Genomic DNA, 19,335 nt, shown 5'->3' on the forward strand with positions numbered 1-19,335 from the left:
CCGGCCATCTGTTCGTGACCTCAAGCTGAAGCGCACTTGGGTTCTGCAGCAGGACAATGATCCAAAACACACCAGCAAGTCCACCTCTGAATGGCTTAAAAAAAACTAAATGGAGGTTTTGGAGTGGCCTAGTCAAAGTCTGGACTTGAGTCCGATTGAGATGTTGTCGCGTGACCTTAAAGGCGGTTCATGCTCGAACACCCTTCTGCAAAGAAGAGTGGGCCAAAATTCCTCCACAGCGATGTGAAAGACTCATTGCCAGTTATCGCAAATGCTTGATTGTAGTTGTTGCTGCTGAGGGTGGCACAACCAGTTATTAGGTTTAGGGGGAAATTACTTTTTCACATAGAGTTACATCCAGCATCCGGCTCAGAGTTAAGGCTGGATTTGGGGGGGCAGTATTGCAGTGATGTTGCCAGCAATGGTTGCTGCAAAAAGTTTCCAAAGAAAATGTGCATTTTATTTAGGGCCTATTTGGAACAAAATCCTGCAGTACCTGCAGCACTCCAGGGACAGGAACAGGTTTTTTAATACTTTTTTAAGGGGTGGATTAGCTTAATATTGCGGAAAGATTGTTGCTTCGATCAATGTAATTGTCTGCATAATTTCGAATCCCCCATATTTTTTGTGGGGTAAATATATATATATATCCATATACATACACATATGCATACAGATACACATATATACATACACATACCTATATACAGTGGGGGGAAAAAGTATTTGATCCCCTGCTGATTTTGTACATTTGCCCACTGATGAAGAAAGGATCAGTCTATCATTTTAATGGTAGGTTTATTTGAACAGTGAGAGAATAACAACAATAAAATCCAGAAAAACGCATGTCTAAAATGTTGTAAATTGATTTGCATTTTAATGAGGGAAATAAGTATTTGACCCCCTCTCAATCAGGAAGATTTCTGGCTCCCAGGTGTCTTTTATACAGGTAACGAGCTGAGATTAGGAGCACACTCTTAAAGAGAGTGCTCCTAATCTCAGTTTGTTACCTGTATAAAAGACACCTGTCCACAGAAGCAATCAATCAATCAGATTCCAAACTCTCCACCATGGCCAAGACCAAAGAGCTCTCCAAGGATGTCAGGGACAAGATTGTAGACCTACACAAAGCTGGAATGGGCTACAAGACCATCGCCAAGCAGCTTGGTGAGAAGGTGACAACATTTGGTGCGATTATTCGCAAATGGAAGAAACACAAAAGAACTGTCAATATCCCTCGGCCTGGGGCTCCATGCAAGATCTCACCTCGTGGGGTTGCAATGATCATGAGAACGGTGAGGAATCAGCCCAGAACTACACTTGTCAATGATCTCAAGGCAGCTGGGACCATAGTCACCAAGAAAACAATTGGTAACACACTACGCCGTGAAGGACTGAAATCCTGCAGCGCCTGCAAGGTCCCCCTGCTCAAGAATACATATACATGCCCGTCTGAAGTTTGCCAATGAACATCTGAATGATTCAGAGGACAACTGGTGAAAGTGTTATGGTTAGATGAGACCAAAATGGAGCTCTTTGGCATCAACTCAACTCGCCGTGTTTGGAGGAGGAGGAATGCTGCCTATGACCCCAAGAACACCCTCTCCACCGTCAAACATGGAGGTGGAAACATTATGCTTTGGGGGTGTTTTTCTGCTAAGGGGACAGGACAACTTCACCGCATCATTTGACGGGGCCATGTACTGTCAAATCTTGGGTGAGAACCTCCTTCCCTCAGCCAGGGCATTGGAAATGGGTCGTGGATGGGTATTCCAGCATGACAATGACCCAAAACACATGGCCAAGGCAACAAAGCAGTAGCTCAAGAAGAAGCACATTAAGGTCCTGGAGTGGCCTAGCCAGTCTCCAGACCTTAATCCCATAGAAAATCTGTGGAGGTAGCTCAAGGTTCGAGTTTCCAAACGTCAGCCTCGAAACCTTAACGACTTGGAGAAGATCTGCAAAGAGGAGTGGGACAAAATCCCTCCTGAGATGTGTGCAAACCTGGTGGCCAACTACAAGAAACGTCTGACCTCTGTGATTGCCAACAAGGGTTTTTCCACCAAGTACTAAGTCATGTTTTGCAGAGGGGTCAAATACTTATTTCCCTCATTAAAATGCAAATCATTTTATAACATTTTTGACATGCGTTTTTCTGGATTTTTTTGTTGTTATTCTGTCTTTCACTGTTCATATAAACCTACCACTAAAATTATAGACTGATCATTTCTTTGTAAGTGGGCAAACGTACAAAATCAGCAGGGGATCAAATACTTTTTTCCCCCACTGTCGATATACATACTTTTTTTTTTAATATACCTTTATTATTCCCCGCAAACCCTACCACCCTTCCCACAATTGGAGTAAACTAATAAACAATAACACTTAGGCTTCTACCTTCAGTTTATACATCTTATACACATTTTACAGACACAATCTATTTTACAATAGTTATATTTTGTTTGTTTTTAGTCCTTCCTCTATTTCTGATGTCCAGGGTTGCCTACCCCTGCACAACAATATATGATCATGATATTTTAATACCAGGGGGTAAAGTAAGGCGCTATGGTCTGGTACGGCGTCACGGCTAAAGAAATAGTGGGGATACACCATACCATTAAAAAAAAGCCTATCGTAATAATTAAAACAAAATGTCAAGAAAACATTAGGCTATTACACCACTTTTTATCATTACCGCATGTCAGAGGCATGGAAAAATTTGCAAACGGGTGATAGGCCTATAGCCTACACTCCAAAATGTGATGTGTTTAGACGATAACAAGAGTGTGAATTACACTGACATTCGGGGGTTGTCTATTGGGTGCACGTGTGCACACTTTTTTTTTGGGGCCTTTTCTTTTGTCACATCTTCTCCTGCCACGCCCTCTAGTGCTCATCCTGTGTCTCCTTGACCTGCCGCCACTCCCCCCAGTGCTCTCTCCCTCTCCCTCTCTCTCTCTCTCTCTCTCTCTCTGTGATTGTGTGGGCGGAGACAGATGTGCTGGAGTCAGAGCAGATCCCCACCAACTGCAACCTGTTCCATAATCAAACCTCTACAAATACTCAGTCCTGCCACTTCCACACTGCCAGATCGTAATCTCTGCTCAGTCAGTCCATGTTTCTAGCCGGTTGTTCCTGGTTTCCCTTGCCTGACGCTGTTTTCCTCTCCGCTACAGTTCTGCCCGCTCTGACTCTGGTTCCTGTCTCCAGTCCGACTTCTCGTCAGTCCTGCTACTCTGTCCTGGATTCCCCACTCTATGCTCCCTTGGATTCCCCTCCGGACCTGCTTACCCTGTCCCAACACTTCTCACCTCAGCCTCCACACCTGGTTTCTGGCAACCCGCCTAATCTTCCCCCCGTGTTTCAATAAATACCTTGGTTACCTCATCAGCTCTTGGGTTCACCTGTTTCGCTCCACGTGACATCTTTACCGCAAAAATGAATCTGATTTTCAAACAAATCACTTCAAAAAGTAGGCTTCCTGTGCATGTTTGTCCACATTCCTGTAAAGCCTACAAGCCCTCAGTCCAGCCTCTCTGTCTATTGTGGACAGTCTGAGCACTGATGGAGGGATTGTGCGGTCCTGGTGTAACTCGGGCAGTTGTTGTTGCCATCCTGTACCTGTCCCGCAGGTGTGATTTTCGGATGTACCGATCCTGTGCAGGTGTTACACGTGGTCTGCCACTGTGAGGATGATCAGCTGTCCGTCCTGTCTCCCTGTAGCGCTGTCTTAGGCGTCTCACAGTACGGACATTGCTATTTATTTCCCTGGCCACATCTGCAGTCCTCATGCCTCATTGCAGCATGCCTAAGGCACGTTCACGCAGATGAGCAGGGACCCTGGGCATCTTTCTTTTGGTGTTTTGCAGAGTCAGTAGAAAGGTCTCTTTAGTGTCCTCAGTTTTAATAACTGTGACCTTAATTGCCTACCGTCTTTATTTTATTTATTTCACCTTTATTTAACCAGGTAGGCAAGTTGAGAACAAGTTCTCATTTACAATTGCGACCTGGTCTGTAAGCTGTTAGTGTCTTAACGACTGTTCCACAGGTGCATGTTCATTAATTGTTTATGGTTCATTGAACAAGCATGGGAAACAGTGTTTAAACCCTTTACAATGAAGATCTGTGACGTTATTTGGATTTTTACGAATTATCTCTGAAAGACAGGGCACTGAAAAAGGGACGTTTCTTTTTTTGCTGAGTTTAGTAGAACTTCTAGAGAACATTGGTCTACGTTTTGATTGTCCTTGAACCCGTTGTTACCCTTGTGCTCTGACACTTTGTGTGAGTTGGGTGCAGGAACGTAGCGGTCAGGTCAATTGTAGTGGTAGTTGTTTCGATGGCAACGTACTTTACAGTTATTTTGCGGTGGGTATTTGTTTCGTGGTATAAACCGTTGTTTTAAGTCATCTCTCAACGCTCCAATACCTTATAATGCACCCCCTAACTGGAGTGAGTGCTCCTGGTCAAACTTCAAAACAGAGATGTCAGGGCTCTTAGCGTTGCGTGCTTTTGGTACCCCAAAAGCTGTGCTTGCAAGCTCTCTGAGTTGTAAGATAGGCAAGCCAACGTGGGCTGTAGGGCCCAAGTTGGTAATGAAGGTGGGATACATGTTCGACAGAAACATTTGTTTAAATGGTAACAGCTCTTCCATTCCTGTTTCAGTGAGTAGACCAAAGTAAACTGAACGAAGCCTATGATAGTAAGCTTGTGGATGTTCATTCCGAGCTTGTTTGACAGTGTTAGCCAGAGAGCTATTATGTTTGCGAGTCGCAGAACCACTGAATTCTAACCTCAAAGCTGTGGCAAGTTTAGCATAGTCGTTTTGCACGTGTTGCTGTGGTAGACGAATTAACCTCGTCACGTGTCTATTCAACGTTCACTTCAACAGGTAAAGCCTGTCAGAACACGTAGCGTTCGGGTAGCCATCCAAGGCGTCCTCTATGTCTTGCTAGGAACTTCTCCGTGTCGTTTGGCTGACCTGGAACGGGGTCAAAGGTGCAGAAGGTTTTGACAAGTTCTTTTAAGGCGTTCTGTGCAATGCGGGCGGAGAGGGTTGGCTTCATCCTGTGGGGAAACATGGGATTCCCGTGAAGGCGGGACTTCCGTCAATACTGGATCAGTGACGTGGGAGTTGGACTCAATGAGCTTGCAAAAGCAAATTTAATTGATTAATCAATGTTAATGATAAGTGTCACGTCCTGAACCTTGTATGATGTAGGTCAGGGCGTGTTTTGGGTGGTTTTCTATGTTTTCAATAGCTATGTTTAAATTCTAGGTTTCTATTTCTATGTTGTTTTTTGGGTTGATCTCCAATTGGAGGCAGCTGGTCCTCGTTGTCTCTAATTGGAGATCATATTTAAGTAGGGGTTTTTCTTCCTGTGTTTGTGGGCAGTTATTTTCTGTTTAGTCTCTGTACCTGACAGAACTGTATTCTGATCGTTTGCCATTTTGTCTTTAGTGTTTTTTGAGTTAATCAATATGAGCACTCAACACGCTGCGCTTTGGTCTGCTCCTTTCGACAGCCGTTACAGAACTGCCCACCACAACTGGATCAAGCAGCATGCTCGGGAGGAGATGGATACCTGGTCTCTGAAGGAGAGGCTAGAGAGGGTAAACTGGACTTGGGGCCAAGTAATACACAGATATAGAAGCCTGCCAGGGAGGCTACAGAAACCCAAAGAAAATTTTGTGGGGGGGGGGGGCACATGGTGCAGTCGGCGGAGCCGAGGAGCAAACCAGAACCAATCCGGAAGAAGAGGGAAATGGGAGAGTTATTGAGTTGGTGGAGGACGCACAAGTTTTTCCCCAAAGGAACGTGTCGTCAGTTTGGTGCCACCTGAGTCAGCTCCCCGTACTCGTCCTGAGAAGTGTGTGGAAGTTCCGGAACAAGTGATACCGGCTATACACACCAGGCCTCCAGTACGTCTCAACAGCCCGGTACGTCCTGTGCCTCCTCTTCGCACTCGCCCTGAGGTGCGTGTCATCAGCCTGGTGCCATCTGTACCAGTCCCACGCATCAGACCTCCGGTACGCCTCCACAGCCCAGTACGTCCTGTGCCTCCTCTCCGCACTCGCCCTGAGGTGCGTGTCATCAGCCCGGTGCCACCTGTACCGGTCCCACGCATCAGACCTCCGGTGCGCCTCCACAGCCCAGTACGTCCTGTGCCTGCTCCTCGCACTCTCCCTCCAGTGCGCTCCCACAGCCCAGTACGTCCTGTGCCTCCTCTCCGCACTCGACCTGAGGTGCGTGTTACCAGTCTGGCGCCACCTATGCCAGTCCCACGCATCAGACCTCCAGTGCGCATACCCAGTCCGGAGCCTCCAGCGACGCTCCCTAGTACGGAACCTCCTGAGATGGCCTGCAGCCTAGAGCCTCCGGCGGCGGCCTGAAGCCCAGAGCCTCCGGCGGCGGCCTGAAGCCCAGAGCCTCCGGCGGCGCCCTGCAGCCCAGAGCCTCCGGCGGCGCCCTGCAGCCCAGAGCCTCCGGCGGCGCCCTGCAGCCCAGAGCCTCCGGAGGCGCCCTGCAGCCCAGAGCCTCCGGCGGCGGCCTGAAGCCCAGAGCCTCCGGCGGCGCCCTGCAGCCCAAAGCCTCCGGCGGCGCCCTGCAGCCCAGAGCCTCCGGCGGCGCCCTGCAGCCCAGAGCCTCCGGCGGCGCCCTGCAGCCCAGAGCCTCCGGCGGCGCCCTGCAGCCCAGAGCCTCCGGCGGCGATCTACAGTCTGGTGGTACAGAAGCAGAGGGATCTCTGGGCGGAGCGGGGGTTACGCCCCGAACCGGAGCCACCTCCGCTGCTGGAGGGTAAGGTTCTGGGTACTGCACTAGAACCGCCATAGACAATTGTCACCCTCCCTACCCTGCCTTTTTGTTTTGTGGTTTCTTTTGTTGTTTTTTTAGTTGCATTCGGAGTCTGCACCTTTGGGGGGGGGGGGTACTGTCACGTCCTAAACCTTGTAAGATGTCATTTTCTATAGTAGAGTAGGTCAGGTGGTTTTCTATTTCTATGTTTAAATTCTAGGTTTCTATTTCTATGTTGTTTTTTTGGGGTTGATCTCCAATTGGAGGCAGCTGGTCCTCGTTGTCTCTAATTGGAGATCATATTTAAGTAGGGGTTTTTCTTCCTGTGTTTGTGGGCAGTTATTTTCTGTTTAGTCTCTGTACCTGACAGAACTGTATTCTGATCGTTTGCCGTTTGTTATTTTGCCTTTAGTGTTTTTTGTGTTAATAAATATGAGCACTCAACACGCTGCGCTTTGGTCCCCTCTCTACAACAGCCATTACAATAAGTGGCTCATAGCATTCAGTACTTAACTCTACACTGACTATGTCAGAGAAACAACACGGAGGCAACCTCTCTATGTATTGTTCAAATGGCATCACACACAACCAACAAGTCCTGTCTACAACTCCAATGGTCTATATTAATCTGGGTGTATAATGTAATCTGCTTTTCAATTTCATATAGGCTGAATGTAACATGAAGGCCTTATTCTATCTTAGATCAATATGTTGTGACGTTGGTACCATTAATGCGATGGTGATTATTTTATCAAATCAATTAACTATGTTTAATTATTACGATTAAATTACTCATGTAACAATTAACTCATTGGCAATCTTGGGGCACAACGGAAAAAGTTTGTTTAATGAGTTATCGTTTCCCGATTTAACTCTAAAGATATATATATTTATACCTGTCATCCATTAATTATCATTATTACCTCATCATTCTCATTCTGAACGTTGTTGACTTCAAATCTGCACGAACCCTAGTCTCCATGATGACTCAGTGATACACAAATTGGTTTATTTATTTACTAACTAAATAATCACACAGAACTACATAAACACACACACAGGATCGATTATACATTGGTTACTAACATGATGCAATGAAAAGACCCTAGTGGACTAACCCGATATGACGGCTTGCTACACAATGAAGGGGGGGGGGGGCAGGATGAGGAGAGACAAAGGAATTAAACTATCGTACATACACCATTGTAAATATGGATATTTAGCACCCTAACAACCGCTCATTTGGATTTAGAAGTGCAATGTACATATTTACGCTTGTATGTCTGTCGTCTCACTCTGTTGAAATCACTCGATCAGTCTGTGGAGAGTAGTTCATCAGAAAGTCTCTGGTTGTCAACCAGATGTCACCATGTGCTTTGTAGTTGTAGCTTCTTAGTCTCGGAGTATCTGTTAGAACAGATCTTTATTCTGGAAGTGTTTGTTAGAATGGATCCTTCAAAGTATCACACGGTGGTCCTCGGTCGAGTTTACTAGACTAAAGTACTTAAACAGCTGTAGACAATGTTCCTATGTAGTATTCTTCAAGAGAGAGTTTCTAAACATTTCGTACCTTTCAGCTCACACTGTCGGTCACACTGGTCTTTAGTTTTAAATCATTTCTCAGCCGTGTAGCCAACGCTTCATGCTGTCTGATCTCTAGAGATTTAAATTCCTATCATTTCAACGTGCAGCCACCGCTCCACATTTTTCTGGTCTCTATTGTCTAACGATTTGTGACGTCCGGCTTACCGTCCGCCTACTTGGTCTAATGTAAATTCTTCAGCGAGTCATTTTAAACACTTGGAGAAAAAGAGCATTCCCTCCTTTTGTCATAATGTCTGTGCTCATGTGTGCGTGGTTACTGACTGGGTAAAACTTTACATGAAAGACAGTTCTCTCATTTAGAAGGCTACGGTCACATTTCATTTTCTCACAAATAGTTTAATATTTAATCATATCAGTTCCACAACATTTAGATGTAAATCTGATAACTGGAATGTATACATTTGTAGAGTTACTGTTATTTGGTTATACCGTCCTTAATGATATCACACAACAACAACTTATTTGACATGATTGTTTTGAGCCCCACGAACCATTTACCACATTATTTACGTTAGAAATGTCCAACGTTTTTATGTCACAGTACTGCAAAGTCTCTGTGGTAACAAAGGGATTTTTAACTTCCATTTCTGCAGAGTGGGAGAGAGAGTTCCTGCAAGGTATTTACGACCCGGTTGTTAAGTCACAAAACTCTAGTGGAAGAGGGGGGGCTGGCCGATCTGGCGCCTATGATCCTCACCCGAGAGGGAAATTCATGACAATTCTATAGTGTATAATTGGACATACTATGCTGTTTTTACTTAGAGAATTGTCTATTGTTATATGTTAGTATATTTACTGATATAGGCTTGTCTTTTAAGACTTAGTCATAAATCTGAGCGTTCAGATTTATGACCTGCTTGGGTGCGACTACAGTCCTGTGTTTTCGATCGGCAGGAATTTAGCTATGTGGGACGTGCAGGTAGGAACAGAGAGTGGTGGCGATATCAGCTTTCTTGGTCTACACAGATGAGCTAAATTACTTTTTACAACTCTGTTCCCAGGGCCTGTTTCTGCACATCTGCTAACTGTCACAAAGAAAAAAGGATGTACTTTCTATAAAAGGCGAAAGTTAGCTCAGTTCATTGAGCTTTTGAACTCTGACTATTCTTAGTGATGGTTGATTGCTTCATTTTTGCTAATCTTATAATAAAGTTGTTTTGAATAATAGTCTTTCCTTTTGGTTAGAATTATTGCCACATTTGATTGACAACTAAGAGATATGTTAACTGTGGATAACGGTCGTTTAAGTTCAGCATAGCTAGCTAGCAAAGCGATTCACATTTCTTGCAAGCTAACCAAATAACACCTGCAGCATCTCTAACTGTTACCCAACAAAAAAACGATATGAGGGGGAAAAGTCGGCCACTCATCCACTCCTCCAATGACATGACATCCTCCCAGCAGGGAGTGCAACTGCGACCCAAACTGGCCATTGTTTTATCAGAAAAAATATGACCCTTTATAATGTCCACTTATGTAGGATGCTGTATATAGCAATTTGACATATTAAAACAAAATAGATAAATAATATTTGCCCAGCCTTTGCTGCTATGCTTGCAGATGTGCATGATGTGCTGTGACCCAAATAAAAAGTATTTAATAACTCCAAATAACTAAAAAGTAGCTATAGGTTGTTGTAACATTTCAACTTAAAACATGTTTTTCATTTTTTTGCACTGCATGGATCATTGGTGCGGTTGAATGCATCGTTGCTGTATGGTGCACTCAAAATGTATTGTAGTTGAGTAGCCAACCTAGGCTACTGCTCAAATGTTGCTGTAACAGGCCTACATGTTTCTCTTTTGAATGGTGTTTTGTTGCAGGTTTTGTTTTTTGGTTATTCATTGTCAAGCTTTAAAAACCAAAGCCAGGCTGCAACATTTTAGTAGCCTAGCTAGGACTGTGGCATGCGTCTGTACACTTTCCCTCCACTGCAGCGCTGTAAACAGGACACACGAAAGCAGCGCAGTTGAAGTTGAATTAACTATACAAGTGCATAAGGCTGTAATTTCATAAAGTAGATGACTCAACTGTTGACTCATTTATACTCGCTTATGTGTGCCTAATTTGGACGGTGGGCCTTGTGTTTGACACGTATGCTAGCCTATTAGCCACATTATGACTGACTTGTGATCGTTGCCCTTGCTAGTTTGATTGTAATTGACACTCCCAGCCTTAGTTACAGTTGTCCGTTTTTGTTCAAAATATTGAGTCATTGAAACTGAAACAGTGCATCCCGAATGGGTGGTGGCAGTAAACAATGTACCAGGCCAGCTGTGATTTACAACCTGATAGCAATATTTTGGGACTAGCAAGAAATGCATTGAACTGCATCCATCTCTTCTGCCAACAATGCCTTAATGTACATCATGGAATTTGGAGTCAAATATAACCTATTTATAAAAACTCTTATAAAGTTGGTTTTGAAACAAACAGAGAATTTGATATTTATGACTTATATTATGATTGTCTGTTTCATATCTGCTCCAATTCCTTTCAGCCTCGAATTAGTCCTTACTGAAGTTTTTCTTGGTAAGCGCTTCTCATGTGTGTTTGTCGGATCTCTGCAAATGTTGAAGTAAGTCAAGTGTTTAACCTTGATCGAATGAACCCCATGAATATGTGATACATTAACTGATAATTGATGACAAGATAAACTGATTATGCGCAACTCAACTACAATGTAGGCGGCCTGGAACACGGCCATTCTCAAATCAAGAATCGCAGCAATCATTGGTCCGCTCAGACCATGTGATCTACAGTAGACTTCCTATGAGGATGATGGAGTGTTTTGCTGGATATTGAGTCTTCTGAGTTTGAGGTGGCTATGATTTAATCGCTTTGAGATCCATTTCACCTCAATCAAATACGTTTTGGCGAAAGGACGACGAAAGACCATGGCCCAGGCTACACAGATGAATGTCCCCGAAATCAACACTCCGATAACAGTAGAACACGATAAAAAGAAGCGACAGTTTAATATACGACTAAATGGTAATGTAACGTTAGCTACGCGAAATCGTACGTGTTTTCCCTTTTATCAACTGTTTACCAAAGAGTGCGGTTAAGCTAGTTAGCTAACCAACTTTTTCATAGCGCAAAAGAGTCTTCGTAGTCAAACTGTAATTTAGATAAGGAACTTACTTTTTCCTAATGGTCGTTGTTGTAAACAAACGGACAAAAAGCTACTAGATAGAACTCAAGTGGCATAGCCAAAGATTTTTTAGCGTTAGCCAACTGGGATAATTGTTAGCTTCCTGGCATTGAGCGGTTGAATTGAATGCTCTTGCTGTCACGCATCTAAAATGTTGTTCTTCTCAGTTAGTTTGCTAGTTTGCATGCACATTCGCTTAAAAAAATACTTCTGATTTGAGAGAATCTGCTTAACTTTCTCTAAAAACCCAATTCCTCATTTATCTGCCCGCATTCATATCTTTGATAGATCTTTAATTGAGGTCTGATGGAGAATCAGACTGATGTGTACAGACCTTTTTAATAGTCGCGCATGGTAGCCCTACTTATTTAGCATATAATTGCACCCTTTTAAATTCGGAGCGGCAGGTAGCCTAGTGGTTAGAGCGTTGGGCCAGTAACCGAAAGGTTGCTGTATCGAATCTCCAAGCTCTCGGTCTGCCCCTGAACATGGCAGTTGTTATGAACCCACTGTTTCCTGGTAGGGTGTCATTGTGAATAAGAATTTGTTCTTAACTGACTTGCCTAGTTAAATAAAGGTTAGATTCTAATTTTTTTTACTTAAAAAAAAAAGTAAACCCTTTTCTCTGGTTCCAGGCTCTCATGACCGTGCGGTCCTCTTGTACGAGTATGTCGGGAAGAAGACTGTGGACCTGCAGCATACAGAGGTTCCAGACGCCTACAGAGGGAGAGGCATTGCCAAGCACCTGGCCAAGGTTCGACTGTGACAATATGGAATGGAACCATTGCCCAATGCCAAAATAGACACTACACTCTCACTCCTATTATGTCCCTAGATCTTTTTAACATTTATCTGTGCCTTTCAGATAAGCAATGGGAGTCCATTGGTCTCAGTATTAGTAGTTAGGCATTTGAGCCCATAGCCTTGTCCAAAAACAACTCATAATGTTACCCATCATTTGCTATATCACAACAATTCTGCAGGAGAACCTTCTTGCAATCTGGACCTGTGCAGCTCACTCTGTGTATGGAGAGAAGTCTTTGTACCTCTTTAACGTAGTAAGAAATAGTAAATATAGTTTCCTAAGCTGGCAGCCGATGAACTGCTTTTATTGGACAGTTTGGACTCTCTTTCCCATCTAGTTCTCTTTATAACAGCTGCATGGCAATATGAATGTTGCTTGTAATTCTGGAAATCCAAGCATTGGCCTGTTTATTCAGTCTAGGCAGTGCTTTGCCAGATGAGCTCAGCTCAGAAATATCAAGGGAACAGTTATGGTAGCGATAAGAGGAAGAAGGAAATTAAAACATGGTTTGTTTGAAGATCTGTGTAGACCGGAACGTTACTATTTTAAAATCTTTATATAAAATATAACAGAGCAAGTGTCTCACCTTTCATCTGCAGTCCCTGATTACTGCATGTATTAAAATAAAACCAGAGTGACAAAGACAATTACTTTGTAAACTCAAGCTACAAAACAACTCCTAAATTAAATGGCAATGTTCTGTTGATTGCAGGCAGCCATGGATTTTGTGGTGGAAGAGGATCTGAAGGCTCACCTGACCTGCTGGTACATCCAGAAATACGTCAAAGAGAATCCCCAACCTCAATACCTGGAGCACATCCACCCCATGTGACCCCATGACAGAGAGGAGTGGAGAGGGAGAGAGACTGAGTTAGAAAGCATGGCCTCATGCTTTCTGTTTGGAGGACTTTGCTCTGTTTTTTGGGGTGGGTGGTAAGGGAGAGGGAAACCATACTATAGCTATCCCTATCTCTACGGACATAAAGACTCCCTGTTGGAGAGCAGTGGTAAAGGAACTGTCCGAGTGCCATTGACTACTCGTAGCCTGTCCTCCATGGGCATGGACATCCGTGTGTTTGTGTGTGTAAAAAAAAAAAAGGAATGTTGTAGAGTCTTGCTGTCTTATTGTGTATACAGTGGCAAGACTATATGCAGGATTCCTGTTTTTTGTACTGTAAGAAGCAATGTCTCATCACACTTCGGCCGGTATTGCTTTCACCTATCCAGTCTTGGCTGGTCCTTTGAAGATGAGTGAACAACAGCAGGAGGAAAGGAACAGCTTTCTGGAGTGTAATGCAATCCTGATCCTTCAGGATGATTGTCTTCTCGTCAAAACCATCAAGACAAACAGCTGTTCATCAGGACCTTGATTAGCTGAATCAGGTGTGTTAGAGCAATAGTGTGCACATTCAATAGCTCTCCAGGAGGGTGGACCACACCTGGTTTACTTTAGACCATCAACTTGTGAGCTATATCCCCTACATGCAGTCAGCCTGTCGTGGGCTAGTGAGGCGCTTCCTACTATGCTGCCCAAGACTATCTGTCCCCATGTTCATCAGGACAACCACTCTTCAGTAGGCCTACCCTTCACCTTAAATGTTACTGTACAGTAAGCTGCTGTGCTATCTGACATGAGATATTGCCATAGAACTGTCATCGACAGTCGGTGTAATCTTCTACTGTCTGTAAAAGCACTAATTCCGGGCTGTTCTACACTTTAAATCTTGTGACATTTTCTCTACAGTTTACAAGCATGGCTTAAGAAAACAAAATTCCAATATCAAGTAACAGGTTGTATTTTTTTATTTGCTGAGCATCTAAAACTACAGTAGAGATTCTCTCTGGCTTTGACCTAGGTGAGATGTACTATTTGCTAGGTGCCTGAATGCATACTGGTCAGGAAGGCAGTAAAACTGAGGACACTGAGTCTTCAGGGGATGGCTCTGTAGGCCTACTGTCTGACAGGGATGGGTATAAGGTCTGCAGACAGTCTGATTATTTTCCATGTCTCTCTTGTTTTAAATTAAATACCTTATTTGACTAATTTACTAACCATTGAAACATTGATTTACAATCATATAGAAGTGCCTTATACATTTTAAAGTAGTTTCCTAGTATACTTCATCTCTGAGCTGCAGAATACCAAGGTGATAACATTTTAAAGGTGCACTTTATGCAATTAATCTATTGGTGAGGGAGGCAGGGAGCAAGCTAATGAATTGCACTTTACCGTGGTTTGCACTGGCTTGGTACAGGGTTACAACACACTTCCCAGTGTAGTGTTCTACACCGTGTGTGCGATAAGCCAGATATCAACTCACTAGAGAAGCTTGGATAGGACAGGACACAATCTGGGTAAGTATAGCAACCAGAGGCAGGTAAATATCACCCCCACTTCAGTGTGACAGTACGTTGCATTGAAGTGTGAATGTAGCCCATAATAGCAAGTGGAACAATTTACCTGCTGCGCAACCTGGCTAAAGAATGGTTTGTCCTACTCTTAAGTCACATAGTGTTGTCCTTGCTTGTGATTGGTCATTTCTCAACTGTTACAAAACATAAACATGATTTGTGTAGGCAGCATTTTCCGCATTTGTGTTGAGCACATTTTGGATTACAGTTTACGTCAAAATGTACTAGTGTAGTAAATTAAACTGACCTCTACATTTACATGGTATAAATAGTGAGTGGTACTTCCTAGATGCATTCAATTAATTATGGGAAATGTAGTACGACAAAGTACATTAAGTCGTCCTCGCAGTGTATTGCAAGTATAACATACACTACACAGCCTAGGTTGCACTGCGTCTACAGCAGTCGTGTATTGGTTCTCCAAGATGGCGTCGTTGGGAAGGAGGCGCGGTGTCCCAGTCAACAGGGAGAGGTCAGTTAGACTCAATCATTGCCATATCACGACTATTTTTGTGTACAAGGTCTATTTTATGATACCTACACGTTCACTATTCCAATATATGGCCTTTAAAAGCAAAATGCAGCTGTCACTCCCGAATTCCTTCCTCCATAATTGCTCATGTGATGTTTTGATTAGCATGTTTGCTATCGCCGCTAACTTCGCTAGCCTGTTCATCAAAGCTTCAAAGTCAAGTTCTGGATAGGTTAGCCATCCCAACTAAAATAGTGTTACAAAGTAGATATACTAGCACATATCAAACATATCCGTTGTATAACACAATACTAACGTTTTACTCGCCGCTTGTAATTGATGTACTAGCTAGTTTTCAGAGCAACTAGCTTCCAAACAGCCGTGGAGCTGACCAATGTAACGTTATGACCTGACGTTATGCAAAGCTGCGTCCAATACAGCACAGCAGCTCCCATGTTATACGTAGCTAATATAGGTGTTACTGGAATTGTTGAAACAGTTGTGAATGATCAACATGCTCGCTAACCCAGAGTTTTATTTACGTTAGCTAGCTAACAGTTAGCTACTTGACGGGTGCGTTCGTAAATTCGCTCTGGAGTTTCTGACTCAGAGTGCGCTCAGCCAGGGTGAATTTACGAACGCAGTCTTATTTAGCATGCCGTGTTAATCTTGATGGGGAGCTAGCTAGCACTCTTGCGTGGGGCATAATGTTTGCAAAGTGAGAGATTCGAGTTTTACACGTGAGTTATTTCCACTTGATATAGCTACATTTTTTTTATCCTGCATATTGTCCATAGCTACGTTAACGTTCCCAGGTTTCACAACAGAGCCTGGATACGAACCAGGGACTATCACATCCGGCCGTGATTGAGAGTCCCATAGGGCTGCGCACAATTCGCCAGGGTAGGCCATCATTGTAAATAAGAATTTGTTCTTAACTGACTTGCCGAGTTAAATAAAAGAAAGTTATCACCATAGCATATTACTAACAGGCAACTTGACAGTGACTGACGACTAGATGGTGAACTCTGAGAATTCTAATCATGAGAAAATACCCTACTTTCCCTTTGATTCAACAGCTCTTATTTATGTCAAACATGCACAGGCAACACATGTCAAAGTTCCACAAAAGTGTCTTGTTTTTACCATACAGTGGGCTGAAAAAACAGGTGTTGTGCACTAATCTGATATCAAGGTCATGGACTATATGTACACTTTTTTTTAAGTAGTTGTTCCCCTTATTTCTTCACAAGTGGTATTCATCTGTACATCATCATTAAAAACTGCAACCACTTGCCTTAGGCCCCGAAGCTGCACAATTGCTATGAAGCTTGGAAAATAATTGTAATTTAATATTGTGATTCTCTTCCTTTTCCATCTACTTACTATTTCTAATCCCCTCTCTCTCCCTCATTATCTCATCTCTCTGTACACAGGGGAGTGATGGCGGCAACGGACTGCTACATCGTTCACGAGATCTACAATGGGGAGAATGCACAGGACCAGTTTGAGTACGAGCTGGAACAGGCACTGGAGGCCCAGTACAAGTACATTGTGATCGAGCCCACGCGCATTGGCGACGAGACGGCCCGCTGGATCGCCGTGGGAAACTGCCTGCACAAGACGGCCGTCCTGTCGGGCACCGCCTGCCTCCTGACGCCGCTCTCGCTGCCACCTGAGTACTCGCGCTACGTGGCACTGCCCGCTGGTGCCCTCAGCGTGGCCTGCTCCGCCCTCTACGGAATCTCCTGGCAGTTCGATCCCTGCTGCAAGTACCAGGTGGAGTACGACAGCCAAAAACTCTCGCGGCTGCCCCTGCACACACTCACCTCCTCCACGCCAGTGGTGCTGGTGCGCAGGGACGACATCCACAGAAAGAGACTCCACAACACGATAGCGCTGGCCGCCCTGGCCTACTGCGCCAAGAAGATCTACGAACTCTACGTGGTATGAGCGTACTCTGAAGAGGGTTAAAAAAAATTATAAATAAAAAATAAATAAAAAATATAACGGGAAAAGAAAGAATCCACCCAGTAGTAAGCCAAGTGGAAGCCATGCGCCGAGTCGAGGGTTTGCCCCTAACCCCCCCCCCCCCACCCCACTTGCGCGGGCGCTTACTTTTGGGCTGTTTGCTGGATCAGAGGGATATAGTTCAAACTAGAAGGAATTATTTTTCCCTTATTTTCTTGTAAGTGACATCACCAGTGCACTTATCCATATGGTACCCTTGCGCCTCTTCCCCATCCCTGTACCCCTCTCAATACACTAAGTTAGGGCACAAGGGTAGCTAAGTAAAAAGAAATAGACTGAATTGTGTTGCAGTTGAAACGGACAGGCTTAAGTATTACCAACATGTCTATTCCTTGTAGTTTTACTGTACCCCTTTCTTGCTGATCAGTATGTCACCCTTTCATTAAACATTAGGATATTTCAAACTCTCCTTTCTGTATTTTCTTTTTCATTAAACAAATTTTACACCATGTCTTGAATCACAAAGGCAATAGCATTACCTTTGTCTTCAGATTTGTCTTTCTAGGTTTACTCAGTTATTGGAACAAAGTCAAGACCTTTAAACATACTTGTTTGGTCATCCCTCACCAGTCAGTTAAGGACAAAACAGATCAACACGAATGTCGGCCATGCGCAGCAAGTCCTATTGCCTTTCTGTTCGTTTCCCAACTATTCTACATGTTGAATCGCCAACATTGTGTTGGTCTGTCTTTGTCCTTTACACACATGCAGTTATGGGTAGAAAAACTGTCCAGATGGAGCTCTTTGTGGGATTGTTAGACACTTAATGGGGACTTTCTGGGTGTAGGAGTGGGTTGTGTATGTAAGGGACATATACACTGAGTGTACCAAACATTAAGAACTCGTGCTCGTTCCATGACAGACTAACCAGGTGAAAGCTATAATCCCTTATTGTTGTCACTTGTTAAATCCACTTCAATCAGTGTAGATGAAGGGGAGGAGACAGGTTAAAGGATGTTGTTTTAGCCTTGTTACAATTGATTTATGGATTGTGAGCTATTGATTGGTGAATGGGCAAGACAGAATATTTAAGTGCCTTTGAATGGGATATGGTAGTAGGATCCTGGCACACCTGTTTGTATCAAGACTGCAATGCTGGTGGGGTTTCCCACGTGTATCAAGAATGGTCCACCACCTAAAGGACATCCAGCCAACTGGGAAGCATTGGAGTCAGCATGTATTAGAAAGGTGTTCCTAATGTTTGGAATACACAGTGTATATGGATCTGAGTTTGAGTCCCAAATGTTGCCAGTAGTCTTTTTGTGGTGTTTTTTCATTTTAAAAATCAGGTTGTTTGCTATGTAAAATAGAACATGACAACCTCGTGTACACACGACTTGGCCAGGTTACAAGAAAATGATCATTCATAGTTACATTTAAAAAATATTAGAAAAAAATCTCACTAAAGAGAGCAATGTTCATGTGTTGTTTTTAACCATTATGGTTTTCAATTGTATTTAGTTTTATTTGGAGTATTATTTGAAATTGTAAGGCTTTGCAGCTTGATGGTGGCCTGATTGCCAAACAAGTATTTGGCTATCATCAATACAGGGCAACTTACCCTGTTTGCCTGTGTTTTCTTTCACATTGCTGCTTTGCAATATATTATACAAACTAAACAATGCCCATCCATGAACAACCTGGAAAGTCTTTGTTGGGACTGCAGTTAAAATACTTAGAAAATGTACAATGTTTTTTTCTAGTAATTGTGCTAGCTTATTACCTGAAGCTCTATCTTTGGATCATCTTGATATGCATTTGAGAGTCGACAGTTGAGAGTGTGATACCAGAGAAGAGTCCCAATTCGGTGGAAAATCTGTCTCCCTCCAGCAGGTGGCGTATTTTCGTCGTTTTGCATACCAAGCAATGAGTTTTTCTATGGAGGTCAATGAGTGTCGAATTTGGTCAGCAAATAAAATGCTTATTTCCTACGTGACGTTTATTTGATGAAATAGAAGTTTCGTAATGCTTAAGTTGTTACGAGTGTACAGATATAAGTAGGAAACGTGACTTCCCGGCAACTCCGATATAAAGTGTTTTTCTCAAGAGTTGTCTGAGAT

The 19,335-nt window shown here is 43.5% G+C and overlaps 2 protein-coding genes across 4 annotated transcripts; both read left to right on the plus strand.

Moving 5' to 3' along the window:
* The first annotated feature begins 11,142 nt into the window (after positions 1 to 11,142).
* Positions 11,143 to 14,145, plus strand: natd1 (protein NATD1). The gene is made up of 3 exons (XM_029727022.1): positions 11,143 to 11,395; positions 12,191 to 12,309; positions 13,073 to 14,145. Exons 1-3 carry the CDS (start codon positions 11,299 to 11,301, stop codon positions 13,190 to 13,192), a joined length of 336 nt encoding a protein of 111 aa, XP_029582882.1. The 5' UTR covers positions 11,143 to 11,298; the 3' UTR covers positions 13,193 to 14,145.
* Positions 14,146 to 14,504: 359 nt separating this feature from the next.
* Positions 14,505 to 19,206, plus strand: tmem11 (transmembrane protein 11). 3 transcript variants are annotated; one of them, XM_029727021.1, is made up of 2 exons: positions 14,505 to 14,715; positions 16,681 to 19,206. In XM_029727021.1, the coding sequence occupies exon 2, from the start codon at positions 16,688 to 16,690 to the stop codon at positions 17,195 to 17,197; it is 510 nt and encodes a 169-aa protein (XP_029582881.1). In that variant the 5' UTR covers positions 14,505 to 14,715; positions 16,681 to 16,687; the 3' UTR covers positions 17,198 to 19,206. The 3 variants fall into 3 exon arrangements, with proteins under 3 accessions (XP_029582881.1, XP_029582879.1, XP_029582880.1); XM_029727019.1 differs by lacking the exon at positions 14,505 to 14,715 and adding an exon at positions 15,132 to 15,244; XM_029727020.1 differs by lacking the exon at positions 14,505 to 14,715 and adding an exon at positions 15,713 to 16,147.
* Positions 19,207 to 19,335: the final 129 nt, after the last annotated feature.

The sequence above is a fragment of the Salmo trutta genome, chromosome 32 (genome assembly GCF_901001165.1).
Source record: "Salmo trutta chromosome 32, fSalTru1.1, whole genome shotgun sequence".
Taxonomy (NCBI): Eukaryota; Metazoa; Chordata; class Actinopteri; order Salmoniformes; family Salmonidae; genus Salmo; species Salmo trutta.